At 49.4% G+C, this 24,560-nt stretch overlaps 1 protein-coding gene across 2 annotated transcripts in view; it reads left to right on the forward strand.

Moving 5' to 3' along the window:
- The first annotated feature begins 612 nt into the window (after positions 1-612).
- Positions 613-24,560, forward strand: part of LOC128842704 (Krueppel-like factor 5) — a 45,252-nt gene continuing 21,304 nt past the window's right edge. For both annotated transcript variants that reach the window (XM_054038836.1, XM_054038838.1), the window contains exon 1: positions 613-923. In XM_054038836.1, coding sequence (XP_053894811.1) covers positions 756-923 — 168 coding nt within the window. In that variant the 5' untranslated portion in view covers positions 613-755. The remainder of the gene's footprint in view (positions 924-24,560) is intronic.

Here is a 24,560-nt window from a genome sequence, read left to right on the forward strand (position 1 = left end):
ACAGGGGACAACAGAACACAGCTAGGGTTTGTCTGCACTAGAAAGGGTTTGCTGTACTGCTATAGCTATACTGGCAAATCCCCTGGTGGAGAAGCAGCTTATACTGGCAAAAGAGGTTTTTTTGCTGGTATAGCTTATAGCAATTCTGTGAAATAAGCCGTACCAGTAAAAAGAGTTTTTTTGCTGGTATAGCTGCATGTATGCTAGGGGTTTTTGCTGATATAAAAATGTTGTGATGAATCACAGCCCAACCAACATGATTATACTGGCAAAAGTATTATACAGGCCTAGCCCTGGACTTAGATTCTCATGCAAGTCTGTCTGTAATTTTCTCTCCCCTTTTCTCTCTCTCTCTCTCTTTCTCTCTCTTACTAGGTAGACCTGCTGCAGGTAACATGGCTGGTAGAAAGAGTCACAGAAAGCAGGGCTCTTTACTCATTGTATCTTGTGTTGCCTTAAAGAGATGTCAGCTGTATTATTGGCCAGAGCAGCGTTAGCTCCGGTCCTGATTGGCTCAGCCGGCCTGTCACTGAAGTTTGCCAGGTTAGTGTGCCTCCTACTTCAGGACAGGTAAGACTTTTCTGTAACAGATCAGACTTCTTAAGGCTACAGTGCACCTGGATTCCTAAGGATTAGCAACGGGCTTGCTTCCGAGTTCTTGAATCCCTTCCAGCTTTGTCCAAAACCATTTTTTTTCTTTTTAGTTTTTGGTTTGTAACACGCTAAGAAGGGGGGGAAAGGGGACTGCAGGAGGGATGAGCAGCAGTGGGCTGGTTCTGAGCACCCCAAATCTTGAAGAAAGTACGGTGTTTACGCAATTAAAACCAGTCACAATGTCCGGGGAGTCTGCTGAAGACACCTCGGTGTTTGAAGACATCAAACCTGCTATAAGGATCTTGGAAAACCAACATGAGCTGGCGCAGGTAAGCGAAAGCCTTAACAGCTCTCCTCACACCTCAGTATCCTTATTGATGTGGAATAATGAGGTATTGGCTGTTGATTTTCAGAGGTTGGTTTTCATTATTTGACATTTTTGTGTGTTGTTTTTTTAAAATTGGTGCTATAAATGTTAAGAGAAAAGCCAGATCAGAATACTGCCAATGAACACAGCCCTTCCCCAGAAATTGCAGCTTGCAAAACAAGCCTAGCATGGGGAAACAAAAGGCCGGATCCTCAGCTGGTGCAAATTGGTGTAGCTCCATTGAAGTCCACGGAACTGCCCTGATATACACCAGATGAGGATCTGGCCCATCAGGGTATAGTTATGAAAATTCCCCTTCTGTGGGTGCTAGACTGGAAAGATTTCAAAGCATGTACTTTCGACAGAAAGAATCCATTGGTCACTAGATGATAAAGGTGTGGATCTGATTTTTAAAGGGAAAAAAATTGCAGTGGGATTTTGTTTTGTTTGGAGGAATTTTAGAAAGTGTTTTCTGCCAGGTGTGAAACAAATGGGTTGTGAACAATAGTTCCAGTCATTTGTTCCGTGCTAGGAAGAAGCCAGTGTGGAAACATTTACGTTCTATAGGAGTTTGTTGAAGTTTGATTTTCATCTTGGAGGAGCAATAGGAGAGTCCCTTTTGTAAAACAGAGATGATCACTAAGGAAAGGCTCCAGGAATGGATACTTTCCTGTAGTTCAGGCTCCTATTTTTCAAATCACACTAGTGGAGACAAGAATGGAATTCTCCTTGAAATTCCCCAGTGCTGCTGCTTCTGTGAACAGCAAGGCCAGAGATAAAGCAGTGGATAAGCTGCCTGGAAATCAGCCTCCAGCCCCCCTCCCCAGAGTCACAAGCAAAGATCCCAGACAGAGAAGATTGCTGAAAAGCTCTGGGAGCAGCAACCCCTCTCGCTCTAATTGCGGGGCCGGTTGTGAAACACGGGCAGTGTCCTGCCGCAAGCTAGGGAACCATTTTACAACGGTCGTTGTATTGCCGCCTTGCTTTTTTGAGATGAAATGCAGGATTCCCAGCGGCCAGCAGTTCCTTCACCTGCCTTTAAGGCAGGTTAGCATCACCCTTTCTTCCCCCTGTCCAATCCAAGTGGAAATGAGTGAGAGTTTTGGAAATGCTCCTTCAAGGAGTTCTTGAAAAGAAGTGAAACCCAGTGGAGCAAATCTCCCCTGATGTAACTTCCCTGATGTTGGTGGGGTTCTACCAAGGGTCAAGTTGTCCCTAAAGAATGAGTCTTCATGGGAAGGTGAAAGGAACTCTGGGATTTGAATGACTTTGGCTCATGGTTTTGAGGCTTGGATGGGTCACTTCTTGGAGCCATGTCTCCTGTTAGTGATTTGCCGCCGTCCCTTAGAGCAGCCTTCCTGGTTGCTCCCAGAAGTGGTGCAGAAAGCGAGGAGGTTGGCGTTGCTCTGTGGTGTCTTGCTAAGTCAGAGTGCTAAGCTGGCTAATGATTAACCCTGGGTGCGCGCCTACTCAGCGCCATCTTGTTGCAGGCGCTGGGAACTAGAATGGGTCTTTGTGCTGGGCCCTGGGAAGGGGGTGGCGGGAGGGGAGCAGGAAAGCTTTTCCTGGATTTGGAGGGCGATCGTGGTTCTTTTAGGACAGGGCGTGGTGCGCCATTGCCCTGGACCTGACTTTGTGTGGGCAGAGAAGGGAGAACCACCAAATAAAACAATTCTGGGTCAAGAGATCCCCCGAGAAGTTATGATTCTCACCTCCGGGTCATGCCAGAATTCTGTCTGGGGATCTGCTAGCTCAGGGCTGCTGGCATTAGAAAAGAGTATGACAGGAAGTTGCTAGGAGGAGTGGACACCACTCATGGCCTCTTTGCTGTGACCTGGTGCTCTGGGAACTCTGTTTTTAAAGTCTAGTGAGAGGGACCCTTCCCTGCAGCCTTTTCCCTGGGTGGCTTTGCGTGTTCTGCTGCCGGCTCTTGAACTGTGCCAGTGATTCTTCTGCTGTCCAGGTGGGAGTGGCATGCAGCCCATCCATTGGGTCTCTACTCTGCCAACCAGCCAGCAATCCAGCCCCACTTCCCTCTGTCTTTAGAGCCCCTGGTGAAGGTGGGGCTGGGGAAGTGTGAGACAATTCAGTGGGCACAGGAGGGAAGGTTGGTGGTGGAGGCTCCAGCTTTCCATACCACCACGACTGCCACCAGCAGTAGAACGTGTGCCATAGCAATGGGCTAGAGGCCAGAAAGCAAAGGGTGCATCTATGGAGCCGTTTAGACCCCAGCATAGCTGGGAGCGCAGAGGGCAGAGGCCAGGAGTGCCAGCCATGGGGTTGATTTCCCCCCCGCCCCCGAGGGTTACTGATGCAATTCCCTCAAATGGTTGGGTAAGGTTACAAATGGACTCAGCAATTTGCAGGCTGGCCTGCTGTCCCCATCCAGCAGCAGGATCGGGGTGGGGGTGCTGCTCCGTGTCCCCCTCCAGCAGTCGGACCAGAGGGGGACACAGCAAGTTGGTCTGATCTCCCACTCTGGCAACGGGATGGGTGGGGAAGCAACATCATCCCTCAGCAATAGGACAAGAGGGGTTGTCCTGGGGTGGCCCTGTATCCTTCTTTGGCCTGGGGATGCCCTGGGCAGGCATCAGGACACAGCACCAATGGGCAGGAAGACATGGTCTAGCACTGAGACGGCAGGGGGATGCAAGGCTGGCCCCGTCTCCCGCTCCAGGAGCAGAACCACAGGGAGGTGCTATCCCCATCCCTCCGCCACACCTCTGCAGCAGGCTGGGTCCTGCTAGATCCTAGGCTGCCCCTGCTCTCCCAACTGCAAACAGAACCACTGGCTGCTCCGAGTGCTGAGTCAGCCCAGTCTCTGTGATATCCCTCAGCAAACTCCCGGGGAGTTAATCTGAGGCAAGGGGCTCCCCTGGTGACCCCGAGACTCCCACAGACAGCTGGAGAGTACTTCAGAGCCAACGCCCTGGCTGGTTGTTAGCTACGACACACGCTTTCTTTAGTGCTCTGCCTGCTGAGGATTTGCACACGCATACCCTCCCCCAACACACATGCATGCGTGCGCACACACTCCCACCCTCACCTCCCACCCACAATGCACATGCATATACACACCTCTCCCAGACACAGCGTATGCATCACACACCCCGCCACTCTACCCACTCCTCTCCCACACAATGCGCATGCACATGCGTGCACACACTTCGAATATGGGGGGGGTGTCACATTCTAGTCATTCTCCCCACTCCCCCACTTGTTTTGTTGCCCCCTACCCCCCCGGTCAAAGCAGACGGGATTGCTGTGCTGGGGAGAATGAGTGAACTGCCCTTTATCTCCCCGCAGAGTTCTAGGGAAAGTTGTTTGGTTGCTTGTTGGGACTCCTGGCCCCACTGCCATCCAATGGGAGTTTTGGCATTGTCTGCAATGAGAACAGAATTTCACCCATGAAATCATAGCTTTGCACTGCTACACACACGGCGATTTCTGCCTTTCCATTCCTTGAAGAACTTTTTTGACTTTTACAGGGATGGGCTTGGGCCATGCAGTTCAGATCCCACGGTAAATGGATCTGGTGGGGAGATGGGTTCATGAATCAGGGTTCCAGTTTGGGGGTCTTGATAGCAATGGGCTAAGAAGTTTGGATCTTGGTTTTGTGCATGTCCCCTTCAGTCCGTGGAGGGGAGGTTGGTTTAGGCTTCATTCTGGGTTAGCTCCATCTCTGATCTGTACTGTTACATCTGATCCTGCATAGTACCAGACATCGCACTTTACCCAATGATTCCAATAGCTTCCGGTGAACTAGAGGACCTCTAACGGGAGAGACAGGTGGGTGTAGCGTGGGGAAGCCCCTTGGATTAAACCTGAGGCATGTTGAGACGAAGCAGGGCTGTGACTGTGCTGCCTCTGGTGAGTTTCGCCAGCTCCAAGTTCAGGAGAAGGAAGCCCCACCCTAGGTGTAAGCTCAGGAAATCCAGGCTCGGGGATGTGCAGGCGGGGGTTAGCCTTCTCCCCTCACGGCTCGGGGATGTCAGCAGGGACGTGTGCATATAGCAATGCTCATTCCGAAGGGTTTCATGAGTTGAGAAAAGAAAAGGCCAGGTTTGTGGGGCTCCTGTGGCAAGCTCTTGCGTTCAAGAACCGAACAAGGATGCGAAGCACAAGGCCCATCATGATTCTGGGGCAGGTTCTCATCTCAATGTGAGGCCAGAGACCAAGACTTTACAAAATGAGGTCCTACTTTAGGCTCCTTGATCCATAGTTGGGCACCCAAATTAGTGCTCTGATTTTCAGTTTCACTTCTCCCACTGACGTCTCTTAGGGTTTGCTGACATTGTGAGCTAGGGGGTGATTCCAGCTCGAGGAGACATACCTATGCCAGCTCATATCGATCTACCATTCTAAAAATAGCAACATAGCTGCAGTGGTACAAACAGCATCAGGGGCTAGCTGCCCAGAGTACTGTCCTGTCCAAAAGACAAGGCACATACTCTGGGCGGTCAGCTCCTCATGCTGCTTGCACCATCAGAGCTAGCGCGGGTATGTCTCCGCGAGCCAGGTATCACACCCCAGCTCCAAGTATAGACATACCCTTGGTTTCAGGAGCTGCTCCAGATCTGCACCAGCGTAAGTGCCACTTCTTCTTTTGATATGGGCTCTCTGGGGCTGATTCCTTCTGGCACTATCTCCCAATGCAGGGCCTGGGAAGGAGGTGGGATATTGGCAGTGATTGATTTGCTGTAGTGGAGGAATGAAGGGAAACCCCTCTCCCACACACAGCATTCCCCTCTCATCTATCTGTTCCCTGGCACTAAACATCATTAATGTCCTAGCCAGGGAATGTATGCCCTCCTACCCTCTGTGGGCTGGAGCTTGATACCTGTATATAAAACACCTTTTGGCACTTTCCTGAGTAAGGACAAAGCATGGGCTTCCTGTGATATTCATGGCACACACACAAGGAAGTTCGATAAAAACAGAAGTACTCTTGCTGGAATATTGGAACCTAACATTGCTTTATTTCTTAGAATTCAGAATGGTAACAATCTCCCAATACCCCCTCCCCCCAAAAAACCAGCGAGACACAAAGCAGGCTGCTCCCCTAAGGCAGAGAGGCATAACTCATCTGTCCTTGCTCTGGACTGGCTGATTCTGATCACATACTTCCTTACAGAGTCACCTGCCCACAAGCAGGACCAAGAAAACCCCAGAGAATTTAAAGTGACTGATCCCAGTTTTAACACCACACTTCCAACACCCCAAGTTTCCCAAGACCCTGGGGTTTGCCGACTGTAGGCCTGATCCAATGCCTGTTGAAGTCACTGGAAAGATGCCTGTTGACTTCAGCAGGCTATGTTACAGTGCCCTAGTTACCTCCCATGTCCATTTCGAGGGAGTGCCCTCAGAGAGTCCACCTCCAGCCTACCCCATCCTGGGAAGTCAGAGTCAGTCAGCTTGTGAAAATGCAGTTCTGCTGGGAGTTCAGGTGCCCTGTAGTTTCAAGCCCCCAGGAGCCACATGAATGTGCATACATGGCACCTTGTTAGCCCTTTGCTTTTCCGCTTGGTGCCCTGTAGGGACAGGGATGGTGCCACCCTGATGCCACAAGCCAAACCAGAGCCAACTGGGCTGACTTCAGATTTCCCAGCCTGGCTCACTTGCTGCCAAGAGCCAGCCAAGAGTTCATCAGTTTCACTGAGCAGAAGACAGGCTATGACTGTACCCCCCACCCCTGTGGCCTTTGGTTTTCATAGGCACTCAGCCATGGTCAGGGCAGGGTCCCAAGGGGCAATAGCAGCAGATGCATAGAGCTATAAAGACCAAGCTGATCCTGGATCTAGGAGGCATCCCAGGGGCTTTTCAGAGCCAAAAGGGGCCCTTTGCAGGAGGAGGCTCAGGTTGGCTGGAGGAGGGGAGGAATTTTGTGGGCTGGCACGTGAGTGAAGTAGCTCTGCCTGCTGTCTGTAGTGGTGGCAGCTCCTGTCCAGCCTGTCTATTATTCCAGGTCCGGCATTGCACAATTGGGAGCCTCTTTTAAAGCCAGGCTGGCAAACACAGGCATCAGCTCTTGATTAGTTTGTTCTTTGATCTCAATCAAGTGAGGAGTTTGCTTCCCTCCCTCCCCACATTGCTGTTCATTAAGTGGTCATAACCCAAGCATTAGGATGATTAGCCAGCTGGACTCAAGGTTACTAATCAAGGGAGCTACCAATGAACCACCAAGGCAAAGCGTCTCTGGCTTGTTTTAAATTGACTCTCATCACCCTCTCTCCTCAGCAGCATCTGGTATCAGCGGTGGCTGAGCAGTGCAGAATGGCTGCCACATCCCCTTTCACAACATCTTGCTCCTGATTGTTTCTTTCACTGTGGGGCTCTAGCCAATAAAATCTCAGTTCTGCCAGCCATCCGGGATGCTGCAGAACAATATAAATCTTGGATCATTTAGCCTATATTCCTGTCTCCGCTTTAACGGAAACATCGGATTTCCCATGCTGGGTCAGACACCTGGGCAATCAAACCCAGTGGATACATCTACACTGCAAAAAAAACCCCATCTTAGAGTCCAGGTTTGTAGGTGTTCCCGCTCAGACTGGACTTCAGCCTCTGAGACCCTCCCCCAGGTTTCAGAGCCCAACCTCCAGCCCAAATGGGAACGGTGGATTTTTTTATACCTAATATCTCTTCCCCAATGATCCAGAGGTATGTGAGAGGCAGAAAGGGTGGCCTAGTAGATAGGGCACCACACAAGCATATAGAAGCTGTGGGTTCAGTTCCAGTGTGACTTTGGACTCATCACTTCAGCTCCATGGGCCTCGGTTTCCCCATCTATAAAATAGGGATCATGCTTCCCTTCATCAAAGGGATGTTTTGAAGATAAAAACCATTAATGCGTGTTAGTTGCTCAGACACTATGGCCTTATGAGGGCCAGAGAAGTACCTAGATTTACAAATTCCTAGTTAACCATGTGATACTGTGTATGTGGAGAGAAGGGCCATGGGCATGAATTCTCAGCCTAGTGATAAAATCCTCCAGCCTCAGTATCAGGCTCTGGGATCTCCCAGGACAGGATGTCCCATGAGGCAGCCATCTGTGTGGAGAAACACTTTTGTTTATTAGTTCTAAATGAGGAAGAGAGAGAGTTCAAAGTTGTCTCATGGTGGGTAGCTGAATAAATGGGAGTTTGGGAGATCCTTGCTTCAGGAGAAGGGGGTTTTCTGAGCTACTCGATGGGAGTTTATTAAAAAGATTGCTCCCAGTGAATGAGTCACCAGGGCAATAATAGACCCAAGACGATAGCTAACACGGCATCTCAGAGCATGCAAAGCTAGTTTTCCTCATGTGTTCTCTCCTGCCATGGGACAGAAGCTAATTTTCCTGCATTATGATCTCTCTAGTTGTGGCCAGTTTTTTCCATTGGAAAATTTTGTCCTGGAAAAACAGCTTTTCGATCAAGCTGGAAGTTGTCACAAAAGATGTTGGGATCAGTCTACATTTTCTGTTTTTTTTTAAATTTAAACAAAAAAAGTCATTTTGATTTGATTTGAATTGAACCAAAACATTTTTGATGTTCTTATTTTGTTCCCCCCATTTGCCTTTTTTCAGTTAAACAAAAAAAGGGGGAGAAAAGGGAGAAGGTGGTCAAAATATAAACGAGAAAAACTGATAGTTTTCATTTCAGCTTGAATCAGATAGAATCAAAGGGGAACTCTTTGTTTTAAATCAAACATTCATGTTGGGGAAAAATAAAAAAAGTCGATGGAAAATTTCAAACAATGAAAATAGTTTCTTTTGTTTGAATGTTTTTGAGGGGAAGAAATGCCGTTTTCCGACCAGTTCAAGTTGTCAGCAAGGTGGCAACGAGTGATGGGCCCTGCCCAGAGCATCGGATCTGAGCTCCTGTGAGCTTGGCTCAGGGTCCAGATCCCCATTCAGAACTCACGGCTTGAGCCCATCTCTAGTGACAGCCCCCATCTGTACTCAGTGCAACAGAGCACGTGGGGAAGAAGAGTCGGGGAGCCCCTCTCCTACCCCCATGCAGCAACATAACAGGCTTGTGAACTAATGGAGAAGAGCCAGTTCTTCTGCAACCCCAAGCGTGGTCTGCGGACAATAGGGCACGGCCACGCCCAACCCCACCAGCTGTGGTGTGCAGCCTATGCCAGTGGGGGAAGAAAGGCTCAGCAAAGCATTCTCAGCCATGCTCTTCCCTCACCCACCAGCCATCCGTGTGCTGGCAGAATGGCTGCATTTATCTCACTTGATCAATTCCCTGCCACTGCAGGGGTCTTGAGCGCTGGGGCACCTCGGTCCCTCCTATTCTCTGCCTGTGGCCCCAAATAATTGAGTCTCCCGGGGGGTGTGATACTGTGGTCTAATTCTGGCCATTGGACTTGATATGCTTGGGTGGCGTTAATGGCCACTGATAGACAAGTCGTACTGGATGTTCTGGAGGTCCCCTCTGACCTTAAAATCCACTGCCCCTTTCCAGCAGCTAGCACCCGCAATATCTGGGCCTTTGTAATTAACAGCAAGCACTCCCCATTCCAAGTGCCCTGGGAATCCACACATAGACAGGTCAGGTCACTCCCTTAGCAATCTGCTTTGGCTGGCCCTGCTCTTTCCTTTCCTCCTTGCTGTGGTTTACACCATAAATGACCTGCCAATGCAGATCAGATGCTTGGCGGACAATTCGGGAGACCTCTGTTTACACCTCAGGGCAGGTAGAGCATAACCAGCTCCCCGCTCCACTACTCAGTGCCTCACCTCTTCCATCTCTATATGCATCTACACTGCGATGTAAGTCCAGGTTAGTAGAACTCAAGTAGCAGACGCTGGGTTTGTTATCCTGGGGCTTGAGTGTCTACACTCATTTGTAATCACAGGTTAGGAATTGTTGAATCCTGGGTCCCAACCTGGGGTTCCAGCGTCTACATTGCATCATGTGGGCCTGAGTCCATCCACCCATGTCCCAGACTTCTTAGCGCCTTCCCAAAATGTGGCCACTCTAGCCCTTTGGTCATGATACAATGTGGGAAAATTTGATTGTCTAGAGGACAAGGAGAGTCAGCCCATGGGATTGTGGAATATTTATGGCAGGCTCCTAGCACACGAGTCCAGTGTGGCTGTGTCTATACTGCAAAGTGATAGGGCTTGAACCTTGGGTCCTGGCATGTCTCAGGCTCAGACCCTCACCCCCATGAAGTCCTGGGTTAGCACAATTTGCGTGTAGATGGAAGGAGAGTTAGGCTTGAGCCTGAGTTCGAATTCTGTGCTTACACTGTAGTGCAGACATACCTTAAGAGTGAGAAGGGAGGTTAGTCCCCACGGTCTCTTCAACCCTTGGTCTCCCTGCTGAGAATGCAAGATGGATGGTGGTTTTGGTGATGTGGCTAGAGACCAAGCCACCAGAAATCAGCCTGAGACACAGTCACGTAGGTCATTGACACACCTCCGATGATACCTGCTGGTATCTTCACCACCCTGGGCTGGGTTTGAACTGGTGGTAGGTAAGAAGCTCCATATCCCTTGCCAATTCCCTAAGACACCCAGCCCTCTTCCTCTTCCATTGTCCCCGTCACATGTTGGACCTGCTCCTGCTCCTTGTCAGGAGTTTGGCCATTGCCTCGCATGGGAACAGGGTGGGGCCCTCTGATTGCACAAGGAGCCCCCCTTTGATTTCCTTGTGGCCTGATGTAATTTCTTGCTCCTGCCCGGATCCTGCAGTGAAATCAGCTGTGTCTGGGCCCCTGCCAAGGGGAATGAGATCATGTGAAAAGGGCTCAGGTTTCCACACTCAGGCAAAGCTTCCAGGAGGAAGTGAACATGTAGCCATGGGAGGAGAGGATGAAGTTTAATGCCTTCCATGCTGAATAGCAGATGGGTCCTGTGCCTCTTCCTACTCTGCCTTGACGGCTTTGATCACCTGGATGGAGGTTCTAGGGGACACCAGTGAGGGCACAAAGTGGTTAATGACCCTGGGTTAAAATGGAGTGGTTCAGATTGTACCAAGCTAGTAGCAATTACCAGTGGATTATAGGAATTATCGAGGGAATTCAATGGCTTGTGCTGGCCACCCAGCTGAAGAGCCAGATTCCACCCAGTATAAGTCCAGGGTCACTCCTCTGACATCAGTGTCAGAGTAACTAGTGTCACTCTGGATTTACATCTGTGTAAGTTATGGCAAAGGCTCAATGTCTACATAGCAGCTGTGAGGTGTAAATTCCAGCTCAGGTAGACGGACACGCGCTAGCTCTGTTTGAGCAAGTGCCTAAGTATAGCAGTGTGGCAGTATGTACTTCGGGGGTGGGGTTGGATAGGATTGTGCTTGGGTAGGTAGCTGGTGCCACCACATGCACACTGCTACTTGTAGGCAGTAGCTTGAGCTACCCGCACTGGAATTTACCTCTCAGCTGCTGTGTAGACGTATCCTATGAGACACCCGCCTGTCTTATTAACCTCTTCCCTGCTGTTAGCACATGCCGTGGCATGCCTGCTCTCAGATGACTCCGATAGCATCTGTGCCCATTTATTGCATGCTGGGAGCTTTGGGCTGCTCTGGCAGAGTGGGGTCCGTGGGTGTATAGTACCCAGTGCACTGATCATGATTGAACGAGGCAGTAGGAGACCAGAGGTTGGGTTTGATGATCTCCCTCAGTAATCATTTCTCCAGAGCTAGAAATACATGCAGTGAAATGTACAGCACCAAACAACAGCAGTGGGGTAACAGCAAGCTCCTGATGTGTGTGGGTGTGGTTGGGTGCTTCACCCAGGCTTGCTGTGTTATGCGGGGACCATTCTCACTCTCAAGGGGAAGTCAGCACCTCTGTTTGCTCTGCAGTCATGCATGGATGGCCTTGAGCATCTCTCTGGGCGCCTGAGCTGACCCCTGTTGAAGTCAATGGAAAGGGCCCCATGCCCTGTGTGAGGGAAGGACGCTGCGATGTGGGTCATAAAATACAAAGGGGAATAAAGGAGAAGGCCCCCAGTGCTCTGAGATATCCCCTAGTGACACCGTGGGAAGTAGGGATGAGCAAGTGATGGATTTTTTAGTTCAGGGGATGAAATGAAAAGAAACAATTGGAAATCTAGTTCAGTTGGAAGAAAAAAAAATATTTTTTTTTTTTTTTTTTTTGTCAAATTGAAAAAAATTCATTTTGAGTCAAGCGAAATTTTTCAAGAAGCCCCAAGAGGAAATTTCTTCGAGTTTTCTGCTTTGTTTTGGACATTGTATGCCTTTTTCCCCTTTTAAAACTGGCCACATTTAAAATCAAAACAGCATTCTGAATTGAAAAGTCAATACAAAATGCTTTGACTCTGCGATTTTTTTCCCCCAACCAAAACTATTTGTTGAATTTCACCTGAATTCGGCAAATAGTTTTGACCCCAGAAAATGCATTTTTTGCCTTAAAAAAACCCAATTTGTTGAAAAAAAATTCACCCAGCTCTAGTGGGAAGCTTGCTCCTGGGTCCTGTCTATCTGATGCTCCAATCTCCCTCAGTGTGGCCCCTACCACTGCAGTGCTTGGAGCTCCCTTTGGCCCCACCTAAGCTGATCTGAGCTCCCCTTTTCTGATCCATCCTGAGTCTCACTTGCTTCCCCCACTGCTCAGAACTCACCCCTCCACTCTACAAGGAGGCCTGGGTTGTGAAATGTGGGACAGAAGGGAGCAGACGAGGTAGCAGGAAGGAGTTCAAGGAAATGAAATGGCGCTGGAACAAGATGTTCTCAGGTTCTTTCCTTGGCTGGCGGACTGAGCCATTATTGGCACTCCAGATCAAGGCACCTGATAATGGGCTTTCCCAAGCCCTTTTCACAAAAGCCGTGTGCAAGGTGTCGCTGATCAGCCGATGACTTCAGCGCACAGGGAGCTGGCTGGTCCTTACCACTGTAAATAATGAGGCAAGTTTGGCCTTAACCACTTGATCCTGTCCTAGCTTTCACTAACCATTTTGTAGTCTTCTCCCCCCGGTATCTACATTAAGTGTGCTGTGCACTGCTGGCTTTTCATGGGGTTTGACAGCTCCAACCACCTCTGCTCTTAGGGGCTGGTTCACGGGACTGTATTTTAGTAAGGAATAGATTGCAGGCTTTCTGGGATAAGGACCAATTTCTTTTGTCCTGTGTTTGTACAGCACCCAGCACAGGTGGGTGTGGACTGGGTCCTTTCGGTGCTATGGTAATACAAAAAATAATCCTCATAAACGAATGCATATTATACAGACCATTATGCCACCACATATTGTACAGGGCAGTAGGATGAGGCTGTGGATGAAGTTAATTAATGGGACAGCTCCATTTTCAAGGTTCTGTCTGGCTTGAAGGGCAGTTGAAGAGTCACCGGTTTAGTTCAGCGGTCTTGATGTCTCAGCGTTGCATCAATTTGTGGTACTATTGCATTGCCACATCATGATATAATGTGGCCATTTGCTGAGGCAACGGAAAATTAGATTTACGCTCATTAGCTAGATAAACTAGTGATTCATAATGATTTGTAAGGGCCAAATGCTGCCTTTAGTTACACCTAAGTACTCCACTAGTACTGGGTGGATAGCTTAGTCCCAACGCTCCCATTGGAATCACAGATTTGCACCTGTGTAAATAGGAGCAGAATTTGGCCAGTGGGAGTCATTTCCACAGGATCGATGTCTCGGTCATTTATTTGTAAATGCCATTTAATCTCCTAATGTACTTGGCACTATTGATCGAAATGTGTGTGACTCTGCATGTGCTCACTGGCTGAGAAAGCAGGGATGTAGGTCGTACTAGGCCTGACTGTGCTATAGAAACATGCATGCTTCTGAGATCGGTGTGTGCATGCTGTTACCATGATATGCCACAGATGGGTAAATTTTATACGTTGTGTGGTGCTGGCAGCCCTTGTGAGCTGTTGCGCTTCCCATATATGCCGGAGCAGATCCTGACTGTGCAGAGATGGAAACAAAGAGCTGGGAAGGGATGGGAGAACCAGGCTGCCTGTTATCTGCCAACACAAATTGAGATTTGCTTTTTATTTTGCTGTACTGGGCAAATGTTTGTGGGCCTTATTCTCCTCTCATGCTGGTGTAGCTCAGGAGCAAAGGTTGGCGGAAAATGTTTTTCCCATCCTGCAAATGTTTTCAAGATTTTGGAAACATTTCCTGTGGAAGGAAAAGTCAAAAGTTTGAAAGCTTTAATGAACTGAAAATTCTTAAAAAAAATTGGTTCAGGTCAACTGAAGTGTTTCATTCTGATAATTTCAAAACGTTTCATTTTGCTTCCAATCGTTTAACTTTTTTTGGTACTATTCTTAGCTAAAATTTGAAAGTGAAGTCGTTTTGAACTGGGAAAGTGAAATGATTTGTTTAAAAAATGGCAAAACAGCAAATTTTGACAACTTTGAAACTTTTCAAGTGGAAACATTAGTCAGAGCTGACCCTCTCCTGCAAAGTGGTTCAGTTTCCACAAATTGGGACGTTGGTTTTTTTTAAACAAAAAACTTTTGTCGGAAATTCCCAACCAGCTATAATCAGGTGTAAATCCCGAAAAAGGGATGAATTTAAACAAAAGGGGAATCAGGACCATGAGTTCAGATCTGAACCAGCCCTTACAGGAAGGAGGAGAGGAGGCATGATTTCCATGGGGAAGGAATCGCGCTTCTGTTCATTCAGCACAATGAATGTAGTTTATTCATATTCAAATATCACCAAGCCAAACTGTGGACTGCAAGCCATATACACTTGTCCAATTGGTATGCGGCAAACTTGGCTCTCCTTCTGTAGGCGTGGACAGCCCCATGCATAGAGGGACTGGTGCAGTTCTGCTGTGTCCCACCTTGAGGGCTCCCAGTGCCACAGGAAAAGCATGGAGGGCACGAGAAGTTCCCGAAAGCTCCAGCATCCGCTTCATAAGAAAAGCCGTGAATTCCTGCTCTGTCTTAGCATTCCCCTTGCAACAATGTTTCATAGGGAAACTGCTGCCTTTCCCTGCAGGCTGGCTACAGCACTGCAGGAGCACGTGACAGGAGGATGAACTAGGCTGCATTAAGGCTCTTACCATAATTCACTACAGGCCTGGCTCCAACTCTCACTGAAGTCCGCTGGAGCCTTTCTGTTGATTTCAGTGGACTTCAGATCAAGCTGTAGCTGGGGGTTGACGGGAGGAAGCAGAAGAAGGCTTGAGATGTGGCAGTTTTAAACTCCCTCTCCCCTCCCCTTCCATCGCCCCAGGAACCTTCCTTTTCTGGCCCCTTTCAGGCCATCTTTCCAATGCAAATACTAGTTGGCAGCTATGGAATTTTGTTCGTACTCCCAGTTTGTAAAGTGGGAGCTGGCAGAGGCTGTTGGGCCACTAATCATGCCTGAAAAAGGCAACCAGGCTCATGGAGTGGAGACAAGGGGCTGTAGGAGCTCAGGGACCTGGAGGAGCTAAAGGAGGGGGAAAGTTCAGATAGAAAACACAGTGCAATAGATATGGTGACAGCTGTCGAGAAGGGGCAGGAACAGAGTCTGGTCTCAATTTACACCAGTGTGAATCCAGGGAAGTTACTCCATATTTGGCCTGAGATCAGAATCTGACCTCCCAGTGAGCTTCCCCCACCTACTGTTTATATTAGATTCATCCTTCCATCAGGAACTACTTTTCAGAGTGGAAGGACATGCTACATGGCTCCCACTGAAACCTGCCTTTCAAAACTGGTTTTAAAAAAGTAAATATGTTTCTAACGAGGCAGCCCTACTGGAGCAGAGGCAGTGTAGTCTAGTGGGCAGGCCACTGGCTGGGATGTCAGGAGACATTCTGGGGTTCTGTTCTGGGCTGTGCTCTTGGGCAAGTTTCTGTATGTTTTGGTTCTCTGCCCAGCCTTGGTCTGTCTGTTTAGACTAAGCTCTTGCGGGCAGGATCTATCTGTCACGATGTGTGCGTACAGCCCCCAGCATGATGGGGCCCTAGTCTTGGTGGGGGCTGAAAAATAACTAATAACAGAAGCGTGGTACGCTCCAGCTGGCTGCAGTGCTTTAGCGGTCCCTGTCACAGGTGATTGACGGCATCGAAGGCTTTGACCCCATGCAGCTCAGTGCATCTACACCAATGCTCTGCTAATGTGCGCTCTGCCAGGGCTTGGGGCAAGGAAGATGCCAGCTGACTTGGGTAGGCTGGGGATCAGGCCCATAGTGACCTATATTAGCTTAGAGATTACAAGAGCCTGAACTTACATTGGAAATGATTCCTTTGGAAAGTCTGAGCTGTGATTTCCTGTCTTCCCAAATGCAGGCCTCCTGGGGATCCAAGTATTGACCCAGGTTAATGCTTTGGTTCCTTCTGAGGGGCTTAGCCTGGGGAACGATGAATTCTGAGAAGGCTTCACCGCCTGTCTGCCAACTCCCTCAGCTGTGTATTCTGCATGAGAAGTGTTGTTTGTTAGTTCTGGAGGACCAGCCAGAAGCATTTGCAGTCATGCCGTGTGTGTCAGGGAGAGGTATCTTCCACAGTGAGATGAGAGAAGATACTGCAGATCAGGGCAATAACAGATTTGGAACAGGGTTGCTGCTAAGAAATGGCCCAAATAGCCAGCCCTGGAGATGTCCAAGAATCATAAGGGTGGGGAAAAAAGGTTGCTTAACAAACCCTGCATTAAAAGATTGCTCTAGTTTCAGCAGGAGTTAATTCAGGAGAGCCCCAGGGCCTGGGCTACACAAGAGGTCAGAGTAGATAGTCACAGAAGTCCCTTTTGGCCTAGATTGAATAATGTCGGACAAGTAGGAAGTCCTCTTCAACTTGGGGATAGCAGAGTCTGCAGTTGTGCTAATGTCTGATAGGAGGTGCCCCTCAGTCTGGTCACTTATCTGGAATTAGGGTTACCATATCTAACAAATAAAAAAAGAGGACCCCCCACGGGCCCTGCCCCCGCCCATTTCCCCACCCCAGCCCCGCCCCAACTCCGCCCCTTCCCCGCCCTAACTCCGCCCCCTCCTACCTCCCACTCTCAGCCACGCGGAAAGGGCTGCCCGAGCGCTACCGGCTTCACGGTTTGCCGGGCAGCCCCCAGACTCTGCGCCCCCGGCCGGCGCTTCCCCAGCACAGCTGGAGCCTGGGAGGGGAAGCGTCCAGCCGGGGGCACAGGGTCTGGAGGCTGCCCGGCAAACTGTGAAGCTGGTAGCGCTTGGGCTTTGGGCAGCCCCCTTGCCTCCGGACCCTGCGCCCCCATCCAGGCACTTCCCCTCCCGGGCTCCGGCGGCGCAGGGTCCGGAGGTATGGGGGCTGCCTGAAGCCCGTAGTGCTCAGCTCTTAAACAGAGCCGAAGAGTCGGGGAGGAGCAGAGCCGCCGCGGCCGGAGGCTCTGCTCCTCCTCTGACTCTTCGGCTCTGTTTAATAGCCGGGCTGCCCGAGCGCTACCTGCTTCAGGCAGCCCCCATGCCTCCGGACCCTGCGCCCCCGGCCGGGCACTTCCCCTCCCGGGCTCCGGCGGCGCAGGGTCTGGAGGTATGGGGGCTGCCCAAAGCCCGTAGCACTCGGCTCTTAAACAGAGCCGAAGAGTCGGGGAGGAGCAGAGCCGCCGCGGCTGGAGGCTCTGCTCCTCCCCTGACTCTTCGGCTCTGTTTAAGAGCCGAGCTGCCCCAGCGCTACCAGCTTCGGGCAGCCCCCATGCCTCCGGACCCTGCGCCGCTGGAGCCCGGGAGGGGAAGTGCCCGGCCGGCGGCTGGGGTCCGGAGGCAAGGGGGCTGCCTGAAGCCCATAGCGCTTGGGCAACTCGGCTCTTAAACAGAGCCGAAGAGTCAGGGGAGGAGCAGAGCCGCCGCGGGAGGGGAAGTGCCTGGCCGGCATTTTCCCGGACATGTTCGGCTTTTTGGCAATTCCCCCCGGACGGGGGTTTGAGTGCCGAAAAGCCGGACATGTCCGGGAAAAAGAGGATGTATGGTAACCCTACTGGAATACTTCATTAAGAAGACTAGGTTGTTTTCCATAGATACAGACTACATCAGTGGCAACAGCCCAGGTTCAGTACAGCCACGTGTAACACAGAACAAGAACTCGATCCAAGCCGAGGGCCTGTTGGGCTGCTAATGGAGGTCTTAACAAGCCAGTTATGGATTCACGGTTGTTTCTGCTGCCTTTCTCAAAGCCCCAGTCAAATAGGTCCTCTCATTTTCTGTTTGGCAGACGCTGGAGCTTGGACCTAGGGTTCAGAGCTTGGATTTGGACTGGGTCTTCTCTGTGCACCAGCCTCATCGTAGCTAGCAGCAGATTTCTGAAAAATAGCATTTGTTAGGAAATTTCCCCCGTCCTGCCTACAAAAGCTGAACACCTCTGCCCGACTCCAGGCTTTTGAGGGTTTTTTTTAGGCTCTCTGGGTCTGCATGCACGAGTTTCCTACCATCGCCAACTAAATCAGGGGAGCTAATGCCTTTGCAGATGCTCCATAAACTTTGTTGCAGAACATAAATGTGTGGGGTTTACCCTGAAACTTTGACCCAGATCTTCAAAGGTATTTAGACTCCTAACTCCCAAACCTGGAACAAACCTTTGTAAGGTGCCCATCCTAGGGTTTACAACCATGTTAGCTACCTCCATTTAAGTGGCAATCCATTAACTCAAGGTAGAAAGCTGTAGTGTGGTCATCACCCCAGGGGCCTTGTGTAGACTAGGGAACAATGTGATTTTTTTATATCGAGTTAGCAACCCTGAGGTAAGTAACCCCACTGGAATCCCCTGTTAGCACTTTGGGTAGGTCTATACCGGGTCCGCCGGTAAGCAATCGATCTTCTGGGATCGATCCCAGAAGTGCTCGCCGTCGACGCCGGTACTCCTGCTCCGCGAGAGGAGTACGGGGAGTCGACGGGGGAGCCTGCCTGCCGCGTCTGGACCCGCGGTAAGTTCGAACTAAGGTACTTCGACTTCAGCTACGTTGCGTATCGTAGTTCAAAGTGGGGGGTTAGTGTGGACCAGGCCATAGTGTAGACACAGTTTAACATCTGTAAAGTTGTGCTAGCTGGCTGGGGTTGATAGGTGGAGGCTGTAGTGGAGAGACGCTGATTTATGCCAGCTGAGAATTTGACACATTAACTTCAATGGAACTGTAGCCAATTTACACCAGCTGGGGATCTGGGCGCATTGATTGCCTTGGAACTATGATGATATACACTGGCTGAGTATTTGGCCCTCTGTTTGTGTGTGCGGAGTTGCTTGAAAGGAAGAATCTCAGACTTTTCTCCTGGTAGGCAAGGCTGCCTGTGCTATCGCTAATTCTTATACTCAGAGAGTTCTAGAACAAATGAAGCAACAAACAGAAACTGACTTCAGTTGAGGTCAATATCAAGACTGAATGATCAGAGATGCAAATATTTGTACAGGTCAATATTTAACTAGAGGGACAATAAATGCTGATACTGAACCAAATCTGTATATAAATACATTCTATTAATAACACACATTTTTAAAGGGATGCTGCCAAGAACTTGTCATGGCTTCTGATTGATGTCTTTCCTTCCTATTGTTGGTAATTCCTTTTTAGGAGCTTGGAAACTGTGTTCCTAGCAGGTGCGTGTGCGCGAGGGGAAAGCGGTTGTACTGTAACAGATCCATGCCTGCAGACAACAGACTTGGGTCCAGATCCACAAAGGTGTTTAGGCTCCTAACTTCTGCTGATTTCCATGGACGTTAGGCGCTTACATACCTTTGTGGATCTGGACCTGGGTTGCTGTCACACACACACTTGAAGAGGTGGGATTAGAACCCTAGTCCTTCAGCTTCAAAACAACACGTCTTTCCTATTGGAACTAAAGAACAGCTTCTTTTGTTTGCACTGGTCCTGAATCTTGTATGTGGCCTAGCCACTAGAAGGAATCCTCACTCATACACACGGAGGGCCAGAACTGTATCGCTTTAGCACCTGCATAACTTTATTCACATCAATAGTCTCACTGGCTTCTGTGGGTCTACTCGGGTGAGTAAAGCTACACCCATGCTTAAAGGCCTTGTCTGCTATTTCCCTTTCCCCTGCCCTTTGTCTTCCTTATCTGTTGAGACTGAAAGCTCTTTGAGGCAGGATTTGTGTTTGTACAGTGATTAGCATAATAGGGGCCTCTTGTTTGTCAGCCCCTAGGCACTACCACAATAAACCATCATCATCATAAAGGGTCCTGAATGAAAGACTGTTGATGACTTCCCATTCACTTCACCAGGCTCTGAACCAGGTCCTATGTGTTTGCAGGAGCAGGTTCAAAGCTGGTATCATGGCAAGCACCCTATGGCAAATATGTTGGGTTGGAGTGATCAAAAACCTGGAGGAATGCTGAATGGCTCTTTTCCCCCACTACCAACGTAATAATCCCTTTCTGTTTTTAGCAGACATTGATTCCCTCCGTCCTGCCGTCCTGCCTGGGTGCTGAAAACACCTGATGTTGCTATGGCTGTTTGTTAGTTAACAACTTCAGCTTACACAGCACCTAATCATCAAGCCAGCAACCTGAACTGATCAGCACAGTTCTAGGTACTGTGATCATTGCCTGCTGTTGCTGCTGAAACGGCAGGGGGAGCACAAGCCATTGTTTTGTGTGTGTCCCCAGATTAGTCAGTTTTTAAAACACGAGATTGCATGATGAAAGGATGCTTTAAATTTTCTTTTCTAAACGGGACTAAATTGGACTGACTGGATGGCCCTGGAGAAAGGATGTGATCTTGATTTTATGGAACATTCTACCTCTAGGGCACTGGTTTGAATCCAGACTGAGACAGCAGCACCAAATTGTTCCTGTTTGGTGGCCAGCATGAATTGAATTGGTGGATTTCAGCCCAGGTCGTAGTGGATAGCCATCCTGGTCACTGCTTCTCTTTTTGGCTATCTCTTTGGAGAGGCTAAGGGTCACGTGGCACATAAGTGATCCACGTGACTCAAAAATGACATTTTAATATTTGAGAAAAATTTCAAAAGAAACGAAATGGTATGATATGGTTTTGTACAAAACTGTTCAGGGATTTTTTTGATGATAAAATTGGAAATGAAAATTTTATTTTCTTAAGTATTTTCCCTTCCCCCTTTTTTGGGGTGGGGAAGGGCACACTATAATCTGGTGGCCAAAGCCCAGTAAGTTTGGGTTCTGCTCCTGCCTCTACAACTGACCTGCTGTCTAGTCTGGGGCAAGTCAATTCACCTCTCTGAGCCTCAGTTACCTCTGGAAAAATGGGTCTGATACCTACTCGCTGGGAGTTGAGAGGATGAATTCATTTGCTCTGTAAAAAGCTTGGCGATTCCCTGATAGAAAATACTAAAGGCTTTCTCATTATAATCATTTCTGGAGTATGTCTCCCTGCAGTATCTAGGCACCCCAAGCATTGTTACTGTCAATAACCCCATCCCAAGCTAAGCACTTGGCAGTGAGCCAGGGAAAGGGTTAAATCCTTTTTCTCTTTGTGGCAGGCCGAGAGGAAATGATTGACATTAAAGCACCAGGTCATTGACTTTTCATGTAATTGAGGAGAACTTAATGGGTGACTAGGTTAGCACATCACTGAGTCCTCATCTGCACTTTCCTCAGTCAGCCCAGGGACAAGCAAAGCAATCATGCATACAAACAGCTAGAGCTGGCCCCAAAATGGTTTTCCATCCCACAATAAAATTCCAGATGTTAAATTTTGTTCATCCCAATTTGGGAAAGTCCAAAATTATTATTTTTTTTGCAAAACAAAATTCTGAAAAAAAAATCCATTTGGGGGTCAATGAAAACATTTTGTTTTGATTTTGACCTTTACTTAATTGTATTTTATTGTTTAAAATATGTAAACTAACACCATTTCAAAATGAAAAACCGGAAGCTTTTTGCTCTGGAAATATCAAAAGGGGAAGTTCCAACACTTTAAAAAAGGCTTTTTCCTATTTTTATTTTTCAAAATGCAGTTTCATCACAATCTGTACGAGGATGTGAAATATTTTGGTGTAGTAGAAACAGCGTGTTCCAAGGGAAAAGTGGGTCTGCTGCATATTTTCCAACCTGCGCTAGTAACAGCCTCTCTAGTGAGGGAGTGAAGTTGTTTGAAGTTGTGAAGTTGTTTGAAGACCTGCGTTGTGAGCCAGCTGCTCCTGTGCTTGCATTCTTCTCCCGATACACTGCAGGTTGCAGGCAAGTTGTGGGAGCGGCAGCAAAGCACTGCGTACTCACCTCCCTGCGAAGGTTTGGATAATGCCCACTTCTCTGCGATTCCTGGCATGCGTAAGGAGAGAGCCCTTTTAGGAGCATTCTGCTTTCAGGTGGCTTTTGTCACACTCCCGCCTCATCTTGCCGTGTGTGGGTACGTCCACATGTGAGCTGGAGGTGTGATTCCCACCGTGGATGGACGTATGCTCGCTAGCGTCAGTTGCGCTAGCATGCTAAAACTAGCAATGCAGCCGTGATGGTGTGGGCAGCAGGATGGTCTAGGCTAGATTCCCAGTCCATGCCAAGGGTCTCAGATGGGATAATGCTCGGGGTGGCTAGCTCATCCCTCCTCCCACGCCACCACGGCAACACTGCTCTTTTTAGCACGCTAGCTCAGTCACAGCTAGCACGCTTACATCTACCCAAGTTGGAAGTGATCACCTCGTCTCCAGCGTAGATGTACCCACAAAGCTGGGCTCACGCTAGTGTGCTAAAAAGAGCAGTGTGGATGTTGCGGCACCGGTGCACACTCTGGGTAGCCCCCTGATCTCAACTACAACACCTACACAGCTATTTTTAACGTGCTAGGTCAAGCCCTGCTAGCACGAGTCTGTCTGTCTGGGCTGGGAGGCTGGCTCCCCCCTGCAGTATGGGCGTACCCAAGAGAACAATAACAGTTAAGTCACAGGCCGAAAGATCCCATTCCTTACAGTATGCTGCTGTGACCAGGACTCTAATCTCACCATTCCAGTGCCATGGGAACAGAAAGCCTAATTCAGCTCTCGCTTATTCCACCGGGCTCAGTTACTCTAGAATTGGAGCAGAACGGGGCTCAGAGATTTTGCTGGAGGAGAGAAGATTCCTGAAATGTATAGTGCATTTTGGAGGTGGGAGGGGTTCTTGTTGGAAAGAAAGAAAGAAAGAATCATAGGGTGAGAAAAAAGATGCCTCCTTCTTATGGGACTAGCCCAGAAGAGGCAACCTGTTCTCCAAGGAGGGGATAGAGGACGTCAACTGGTTGACTTCAGATCCAGCATCGCAGAAAGGAATTGTTTCCAGGAGGTCTCAAAATCCAGTCTGGATCTTCTGCCTCCTTATTGCAAGAGGAGCGGGAGTGAGAGGGTTCTTTGTCCTTGCACTACCCACCCCTGCCCTGCCTCTCTTACCAGTACAGACCCGGTTATCCCGCACTTTCAGGTTTGTGGGAATTCATTGCCTGTGAATGTGCAGGAGTGAAGAGTGACAGTGTTTATGCAACTTGTTGAGCCTGAGCATCCTGGCCTGGCTGATGGAATGAGTTGGGGGGGGTGTGTGTGTGTGTGCGTGTGTGTGCACGTGCATTATCTCAAACATCTTCCAGTTCTGGCCAGAAAACATTCAAGCCAAAACATCATCAGTAGTCCCTGAGCCCTTGATCCTAGGAGGTGCTGAGATCAGGACCACTGACGGATTGGGCCCAATGGCACTGGCATGTGCTGTGCTTCTAATTCCCAAGCAATGGAGCACCAAGCATAAGGAAATGAATGGAAGAGGTTTTCAAACGACTCCGTTGTGCTGTTCCGATCGATAGGTCATAGGGTGATGGGTTCGGATGGACAGTTACACTAGGAAAGGCTCATGCTGCGTCTTCCCTTTGTCTTTAATGGAAGCCATTATCCATGTCACTCACTGACCCAGCAGCAGAGACAATTTTATGTTTGCCTTCCAATCCCTTGGCTGAATAGCTCAGGAAGAGGAAGCAGAAATCAAACTATGGATTTCTGCTGGATGCATGTGGTGGGATTCGTGTTGCATGCCTCTGATGGGTTGGTGATGCATGCTCATCATAGGATCCATGTTGCATGCCTGTGATGAATGTGCGATGTACACTCATCGTGGGATTTGTGTTGCATGCATATCATGAGATTTGCGTTTTCATTTTCGCAATGGGGATGTTTTGTGCTTTTAGGCTATTTGACACCCTTACCTGCTGTGTTTGTCACTTAACGAGGTCAGTCGATATACCTGCTTCCTCTGACCCATAGCTCCCTCCAGCTAGTGCTAATTAGTCTGAGGAGTCACAGGAAATGGCATGGATGGGCTAGAAGAAAATCTATCACAGGGCACCTCTTCCTCTGTAGGGCTGATTTGTTTGGAAGCCCAGGCATAGGCGCCGACTCCGTGGGTGTTCCGGGGCTGGAGCACCCACGGGGAAAAATTAGTGGGTGCTCTGCACCCACCGGCAGCCAAGCTCCCCTCCCCACCCCACCTCACCTCCATCTCCGCCTCCTCCCCTGAGCGCGCTGCGTCCCCGCTTCTCCACCTACCTCCCAGTGCTTGCCACCGCAAAGCAGCTGTTTCGCGGTGTAACAAGTTCCAGGAGGGAGTGGGGAGGAGCGGGAACGCTCAGGGGAGGAAGTGGGGAAGAGGCGGGGCCGGGGTGGGGATTTGGAGAGGGGTTGGAATAGGGTCAAGATGGGGCGGAGTTGGGGCGGGGACTTTGGGGCACAGGCGGGAGGGGCGGGGCCGGCAGCAGAGGGGGTTGAGCACCCA

The sequence above is a fragment of the Malaclemys terrapin genome, chromosome 9 (assembly GCF_027887155.1).
Source record: "Malaclemys terrapin pileata isolate rMalTer1 chromosome 9, rMalTer1.hap1, whole genome shotgun sequence".
Lineage (NCBI taxonomy): Eukaryota > Metazoa > Chordata > Testudines > Emydidae > Malaclemys > Malaclemys terrapin.